The 8,552-nt window shown below is 39.9% G+C and overlaps 1 protein-coding gene across 5 annotated transcripts; it reads right to left on the reverse strand.

Moving 5' to 3' along the window:
* Positions 1-1,020: 1,020 nt before the first annotated feature.
* hsd17b7 (hydroxysteroid (17-beta) dehydrogenase 7) lies at positions 1,021-8,252 on the reverse strand. 5 transcript variants are annotated; one of them, XM_054761730.1, is made up of 9 exons: positions 8,099-8,247; positions 7,340-7,543; positions 7,151-7,243; positions 6,960-7,074; positions 5,047-5,241; positions 4,682-4,786; positions 3,350-3,406; positions 3,168-3,266; positions 1,021-2,831 (listed from the first exon to the last, which is right to left on the reverse strand). In XM_054761730.1, exons 1-9 carry the CDS (start codon positions 8,131-8,133, stop codon positions 2,721-2,723), a joined length of 1,014 nt encoding a protein of 337 aa, XP_054617705.1. In that variant the 5' UTR covers positions 8,134-8,247; the 3' UTR covers positions 1,021-2,720. The 5 variants fall into 5 exon arrangements, with proteins under 5 accessions (XP_054617705.1, XP_054617697.1, XP_054617690.1 ...); XM_054761722.1 differs by having other exon boundaries at positions 7,340-8,223; XM_054761715.1 differs by lacking the exons at positions 1,021-2,831; positions 3,168-3,266; positions 3,350-3,406 and adding an exon at positions 3,415-3,998 and having other exon boundaries at positions 8,099-8,252.
* Positions 8,253-8,552: the final 300 nt, after the last annotated feature.

Raw genomic sequence — 8,552 nt, forward strand, 5'->3', positions numbered from 1 at the left:
AGCTGGTGGAAACTCATCTGTTTGTCCTCTGTGGAATCAGCTCCTCATCCACTCAGGTTCAGGACAGTGTCACTGATATTATTAATGGGGCTCCTCTTAAATCCACAGCCAGACCCTCTTTAGTTTATTGCTGCTAGACAAGATTGCAGATCAGGAAAAAAGCTTTTAGACTGCCTTGATTTTTTTTTAGCCAAGATTGGACAAATATTTCATTAAAACAAACAAGCAACACTGAATTCCTGTACTCGTGCATATGATAGTTTTGTGAAATAATGTATACACAGTGGTGTGAGAAAGTGTTTGCCCCCTTCCTGATTTCTTTTTTTTTGCATGTTTGTCAGACTTAAATGTTCATCAAACAAATTTAAATATTAGTCTATGACAACACAACTGAACACAAAATGCAGTTTTTAAATGAAACTTTTTATTATTAAAGGAGAAAAAAAAAACCTAACCCAAACCTACATGGCCCTGTGTGAAAAAGTGACTGCCCCCTAAACCTAATAACTGGTTGGTCCACCCTTAGCAGCGACAACTGCAATCAAGTGTTGCAATGAGTTTCTTTCAGTGCTGTGGAGGAATTTTGGCCCACTCATCTTTGCAGAATTGTTGTAATTCAGCCACATTGGAGGGTTTTCCAGCAGGAAGCGCCTTTTTAAGGTCATGCCACAGCATCTTAATAGGATTCAGGTCAGGACTTTGACTAGGCCACTCCAAAGTCTTCATTTTGTTTTTCTTCAGCCATTCAGAGGTGGACTTGCTGGTGTGTTTTGGATCTAAAACCTCCAGGTAGACGGCTGCACTGACCTTGGACCTCGGAAAACACAATGGAGCAACATCAGCAGATGACATGACAACCCAAACCATCACATCACTTTGAAAATCAAGATCCCAGAATCTGGAGGAAGAGAGGAGAGGCACAGAATCCACGTTGCTTGAGGTCCACTGTAAAGCTTCCACAATCAGTGATGGTTTGGGGTGCCATGTCATCTGCTGGTGTTGGTCCATTGTGTTTTCCGAGGTCCAAGGTCAGTGGAGCCATCTACCAAGAAGTTCTATAGCAATTCAATTTTGCTTACTGCTGCTGACCAACTTCATGGAGATACAGATTTCATTTTCCAAAAGGACTTGCACCTGCACACAGTGCCAAAACTACCAGTACCTGGTTTACAGGACCATGGTATCCCGGTCCTAAATTGGCCAGCAAACTTGCCTGACCTCAACCTCAGAAAATCTATGCGGTATTGTCAATGCGATATGCTGGACCCAACAATGCAGAAGAGCTGAAGGCCACTATCAGAGCAACCTGGGCTCTCATAACACCTGAGGAGTGCCACAGACTGGTCGACTCCATGCCACGCCGTATTGACGCAGTAATTCAGGCAAAAGGAGCCCCAACCAAGTATTGAGTGCTGTACATGTCATACTTTTGAGTTGGCCAACATTTCTAAAATCCTTTTTTTTATTGGTCATAAGTAATATACACATTTTCTGAGATACTGAATGTATATAATATACAAGTTTCACTTTGTGAATGAAATTACTGAAATAAAGCAACTTTTTGGTCATATTCTAATTTATTGAGCAGCACCTGTATATGACCATTGGTGTCATATTACAATATTTGCTGGTGGAATAAGCACTCTGAGGCATCAATCAACGGGAATAAAACATGTCTGTATTGTAGGAACAAAAAGAAAAACTTATTGCAACGGAAAAACTCGCCACAACACTGTCACCTTGTGGTCAACAAGAGGTACATCATGTGACAATTCCTATAATTGAGAGCAGTAAAATATGAAAACAATATGGACATATTTCAAAGACAAAAAAGACAATTGTTGCTCTAGTTTATTATTATTTTTAAATGGATAAGGGTTCATATGTAAACGTTACAGAATGTTGAGCTTTCAGAAATGAACACACTAAGGGTATAGTTCAGCGTTAATTGACGCATTTAGCCGCTCAGCAATTTTCTGTCAGGAGTCCTCCCTTGTTCTATTGGCGACGACACTTGCTCTTCTTGTGTAAAATACACCGGCTGGGAATGCTCAATTTTTGCACCGGAAGTAGAATAATATGATGTCAAACCGCTTTTATGTGAACGCACACTGAGCACAAAGCCGAGAACTGGACTTGACAAAGCCACCGTTGCAGTACCGTTGAACTCTGTTTGCAGAATTTAGGTTTTGTTGAGCTGTATCATGAGCACAAAGCTCGGCCGGGTATGTTGAGCCACTTTTGCAGTACAGGCCTCAGGTATTAATTCAATTGAATTGCCCTTGTAATTGCATTCCACGCCTTATTCTCTTCATTTTAAAGCACAGCACATTCATCATTTACTTTAAATATGTCAAAACAAATATATGCATATTGGAAAATATTTCACATTATATGGTCAAGACACTGGTTGGGAGATATTTCAGGCCAAGAATGCTCTGTTTATCCTGAGAGGGAAGGGTGTAAAAACAAGTTGTAACAATGTGACTCAGCGACAGAGATAATAACGCTAACATCCACAAGTCATATTCAAAACAGGGCTTCTTGGTCATATCTCTGTTACAGAATTTGCTGGATGTAAAAAAAAAAAAAAAAAAAAGATCTTTTCTTTGAATGAGTGTTGAAAAAGTAAGGCAAGGCAAGGTAAATAAAAGCATAGTATTGGCCTAAGGTAAACCTTTCCTTTACATAGTACACAAGTCTATGTTATCATATTACAGTTAGTTAGGTTGCGGATAAGAATGCCTGTCGGCAAGTCTTCTCCTGACTTCTTTCTCCAGGTGAAGAAGCTTTTCATAAAGCGCTTCGCACATGCTGTCGTCAATGTCCATCTAACAGAACACAAACGGTTACATGTATTGCACGTAAAGCACATCGTTAATGCTGTAATGACAAGTAGCCCACTGACCACAACATTAGGCAGATCTAGTACAAAATCCGCCTTTGCAAAGACAACAACAATGCTCAGGTCAGTAGCTCTCAGTAGGATGCAGTTCTACACCACTGCAAACTACTGTACAACTGCAATGCATGACACAGTCATATTCAAGTGTCAATCAAAACTGAGCATAGAAGGATGCATTTTTGAGACAGCTCTTGTATTGGATTGCATCAGCAGGTGTGCCTAATGAACTTGCCAGTTAGCATAAATGAAGAGAGATACTTACTGGTCGTGGTTCTGTGTAGTTTGTCCCGAGTCCTGATGTTAAACTGTGATACTTTGCCCTTGGATCCAGGGACTCGGGTGTTTGAAGGAACAGCCAGTGCTGTGGGAGTCCAGAGAATTCTACGGTTACATTGCATTCACTGCATCAGTCCTTCTGATGGCTATTTTGGGGCGGTGACATACCAGAGAGCCTGCTCCGTTGTACGGTGTGAGAGTGAACGTATTGGTGAAGATCCTGATCTGCTCAATCCAGAAAACATCACATGATGATTTCAAAGAAACGTATAGTATCTCACAAATGTCAGTACTGTACATTCCTCACATTTCAGCAAACATTTTTCTAACAATACATCTCCTCAAGGGACAGTAACATAGATTTACTATTCACTGCAACTCACATTGTGTTTCCAGCTACTGAAGCAATACTGGCTGATACTCTAGATACTCTAGATTATATCCAAGTTTTATTTCTATAGTACAGCATTCCCTCTTTTATTGCAGTTAATCGGTTCCAGACCCACTCATCTTTGCAGAATTGTAGTAATTCAGCCACATTGGAGGGTTTTCCAGCATGAAGTGCCTTTTTAAGGTCATGCCACAGCATCCCAATAGGATTCAGGTCAGGACTTTGACTAGGCCACTCTAAAGTCTTCATTTTGTTTTTCTTCAGCCATTCAGAGGTGGACTTGCTGGTGTGTTTTGGATCATTGTCCTGCTGCAGAAGCCAAGTTGGTTTCAGTTTAAGGCCACAAACAGATGGCTGCACGTTCTCCTTCAGGATTTTTTGGTAAACAGAAGGTTTCATGGTTCTATTTATCACAGCATCCAGGTCCTGAAGCAGAAAAACAGCCCCAGGCCATCACACTACCACCACCACATTTTACTGTTGGTATGACTTTTTTTTCCTGAAATGCGGCGTTACTTTTACGTAGTGTGTGTGGGACACACACTTTCCAAAAAGTTAAACTTTAAACACAGAGTATTTTCACAAAGGTGTTGTGAATCATCAAGATGTTTGCTGGCAAAATAGAGACGAGCCTTAATGTTCTTTTTGTTCAGCAATCACTTTTTCACACAGGGCCAAGAAGGTTTGGATTTTTTGCCTCCTTAATAATAAAAACATTCATTTAAGAACTACATTTTGTGTTCAGTTGTGTTGTCACTGACTAATATTTAAATTTGTTTGATGATCTGAAACATTTAAGTGTGACAAACATGCAAAAAAAAAAAAGAAAGAAATCAGGAAGGGGGAAAACACTTTTTCACACCACTGTATTTGGACAAATAATAAGCCGTATTCAACCACAAAGTGGCATGATTGATTAATGAATATACTTTTGAAAAAACTTGATAGAGTGAAGCCGCGAAATTCGAAATGTGGCAAGAAATGACTGTATTGTACCTTGAGAAGATACAATAAAATAGTCGGCACAATAAAGTGCGTGGGGCGTACTCACTTTTGTGCGATGCTGCATATTTATTACAAATGAGTAGCATGAGGCAAATGGCACTCACCAGCCACATAACTGGCATGATGAGAGTCCACAAGAAGGAGGGGAGGATGCCGTAAGTTAGATTGGTCATCACCAGCCCTGGACATATCACAGAGGAGAAAAGCCCCTAGAAAAAAATGGAAAGAAAATAATTGTAAAAAATCCAAACTAAAGCAAAAATTCACTGCTTTTCATTTTCATCATTTTCTCCTGTTCATTTTTGGTGCTCGGATTAAACCATTTTTACAATGATTCATCCTTAAGGTCTGATTGTTTCCTCTGAATAATAATTAATTTATCATAGCAAGTGGCCAAATATGCCCCAATATCTCTATAGTGCATTTCAAGGAGCTTGGATGTATTACATTGTATGTGTGAAACACAAACCTGGCTGTTCTTGTGTCTGTTGAGGGCCACACTGAGCATGTCAGAAGCATACTTGGAAGAGCTGTAGGGCTCCGCCCCATTTCTGTGTTGGATGTCTTCGATGCTGAAGGCGGTCCGGCGGGCGTTACTTGAGGAGGTCCACACGACACTTGAGGTGTGATCCCCCTGACACAGCAGAGGCTCTAGCTCTCTAATCTGAAACAGAAACATCAGCGTCAGTCCCGTAGACTTTAAAAGTGACCTCAAAAATGATGTTTTTAATGATCAATTAGAAATACAGTAGAAACATTCATCTTTTCTCCGTCAACAAGACCCAAATTAGACAACTGGTTCCTTCCGGGAGCTAAACGTGTGGAAGTAATGATTAATGATGATGATGAAAATTAGTGGCTTGAAAAATGGCTTACTCCCTACTCTCAGTTTGGGAAAGTGATACTTTAAAATCTGTCAAAAGTCATTTAAACTATACTAAACGTGCAATATGCAATTTCTGCCACTAGGGGCCTCTCAATTCAAACATAAAAATAACATGGTCCCTTCTATTGAATAAGACCTTGAAGGGAATAAGAATGCCCTGAAAAAAAATCATAGACAAAAGTGTTTGGTCTCCATGGAATGATGAGCAATAAAAAAAATATTGAAGTGGAATGTGCACCCAGACGAGTGTTGTTTATACAGTACAAAATGTTGACTACGTAGCCCTAAGGGGTCCCTTTATTTTCCTACTCTGTGAGGTCCCACGAACACAAAACAGTCTCCTCCCAAAAAGTACGATAAAAACATAACAAATTACTTTTTTTTTTTTTTTTTTTACATTTTTTGCTCAAATCTTTCAATCAACTTCAGTTCAAATAATAAAAAAACACACCAAATAAAATAAAATAAATATTATTAAATATTATAATAAATAATAAATATTATAAAATAAATATTTGTATTATAATTTTTTTTACTAATCTTATTTATAGTAGTAATAACATGAAATTAGCACAAAAAAGAGCACCAGTTCTACTATATAATATGTTTATTATATAGAAAATAACTGTGTGTGTATTTTTCAAAGCAAAAACAGTGACATCATTGAATCAAATGTGCATTTAAAGAGTTAAAATAATCCAATAATTTACATATTTGGTATTTCTGATTAGAACTGAAGTTGAAAGAGAGATTTGAGCAAAAAAAGTAGAAAAAATATTGATTTGTTTAGGGGTGCTCCGATCGATCGGCCACTGATCAGTATCGGACGATTTCCGTGAAAAAGCACTGTGTCGGCATATGCCGATACTTGCTTTATAACTCCGATCACCTCCGCCCCCATTGCAGCATCCAGCCTATAGCGACCCTGCCCCGCACACTCTCCCTTCACAAAGCCAAAACAAACACATGTGCCGTGTGGGACTTCCTGTCGTTGTGAGAGTGATATAAAGTTATACACCCTGCAAAACGTGCCACGAAAAATGTCTCGCCAGGGTGGCGTGTTAAAAAGCTTTAGTTTGGTGCGGCATTTGGTGGGCGGGCACTTGGCAGGGTGTGGCGAGTTTGAGGCTCGTGATGTGATCATCAGTTGGGCTGCAGCTAATGTAGCCAAAACGATACATCTGTCATGTTTTTATAGCAGTTTTTATGAGGAGAACTCAAAGGGTAGGACATTTGGCCTAGGTGTCTGGTTGAGATAATGTATGTACTTAGAAATTTGAATTTTATGATTTTTCATGAAAAAAAAACATCTTAGGAAAAATCATGCCATATGGTCAAAAAAAACCAAAAAGATCTTGGGGTGTAATATTATCATTGTAAAAGCAGATTTGTAAGTATTTCTTTGATTTCTGTGTGTGTAGGTATACTTGATGTAGTGTATTGCCAAACTATAAGATCTTTAGTTAAAATTCATGTAGGCTTTGAGTCTTGTGTACCAGGAGAAAATGACCAAACAGGTTGGTAGCAAACACTTCCTGCAGACCGTCAGGGTTGAGGCGGTCCTGCTGGCTTAAGATACCCTGTGCTGTTGCAAACATGTTGATGATGTTCCTGCAGAAGAGGAGGAGGATGCGTGTTAAAAGTGCTTAAAAGTAACTTTTGAGAAAATCACACAGGTGACGTTTACCTGGAGAATAAACCCTTGAAAAAAGCTTTTACATCCACTTGTGGATTGGGCATAATTCCTGCATTAAGATACAAAAAGTCAATTCTCTTGTACCTGTGGAAAAACACACATTTTAGATTAACCCGTGTGATTCAATGAGGATGTCAAAGAATTCAAAGACGCTTCATATCAGCATCGCTGTGTATCAACCTGGCCTTCAGCTCTTGGGCAGCAGTGAGCACAGACTGCACAGAACCCACATCCAGGTGCACTAAATCCACACGGGCCTCGGAGTGAGACGTCAAGAGGGCGGACCGGGCAGCCTCGGCCCTTTGCATGTTTCTGCATGCCAGACACAGACGAAGCTGGGCATCCTCAGTGAGAAGCCTTTCACACAAGGCTAGACCGATGCCGCTAAAAAAAGAAGCCACATGGCAGATAGAAACCACAAACAAGGAGTTTACCCCAATCATAAGCAATCCTGTCATCAATAATGCACTGAAATGGGAGAAGTACACCAGGGCCAGGCTACATCATTTTCTATGCTGCTTCTCTTCTCCAGTTTAGGCTAACTGCATGGGCTGGAGCCTATCCCAGCTGATTTATGGCACAAATGGCCATGCAGTCTCAATGAGCAATGTTTCTCATACGTTTTCACACACTACTCCTGCACATTTTCCCAATCGACTGTGGCATTCAGCAACATCTTTGGTGCCTTCCACACTCATGGTCGAATTCTATTATAAAATTGCAAATGGCATCAGAGAAGGACTTTCAGCAGGATCATTTGCAGAAAAAAAATCTACTGTGATACTATGTGCTCACTGGAGTTTAAACATAATGTACACTTCCCTCACCTCAATGATGCTGCACGGTTGACAACAATCACATTTGAAGCCATATCCACTTACTTAGCCAAAGTGCTAATATTAGCCCTTGCTACATACATACCATAACATACCAACTTACCTGTTCGCGCCGGTTACAATGACAACTTTATCCATATCTGGCCGTAGTGTACTCCAATTTGACGGACAACCGTTGAGTAAAATGACACCACTGAGTGGGTAATGCAGTGGACAAAGTTCCCATGGTTCGGTTCCGGTGTGAAAAAAACATCCGCCAATGAACACACTCGAGCAGATACATGGCGTGACCGGGTGTCCAATCGGCTTCTACTACGGCAAAGGACGAGAGACATACATGGCAGGCAACGTTAAAAAAACCCACCAGAATGGAATACCAAAAGAACTTCTCCACGCAAAAAATGCTACCAGTCAAAACTACCATGTGACTTTATTTACAACAATGTCCTTTACAACCCGTTTAAAATGTTTATTTTTAATATATATGGCTAGATATACAATACAGAAATTAGATGTACCAAATTAGTATCCAGTGGGCATACTAAGGGAAAATAAGA

The sequence above is a fragment of the Dunckerocampus dactyliophorus genome, chromosome 2, assembly GCF_027744805.1.
Source record: "Dunckerocampus dactyliophorus isolate RoL2022-P2 chromosome 2, RoL_Ddac_1.1, whole genome shotgun sequence".
Lineage (NCBI taxonomy): Eukaryota > Metazoa > Chordata > Actinopteri > Syngnathiformes > Syngnathidae > Dunckerocampus > Dunckerocampus dactyliophorus.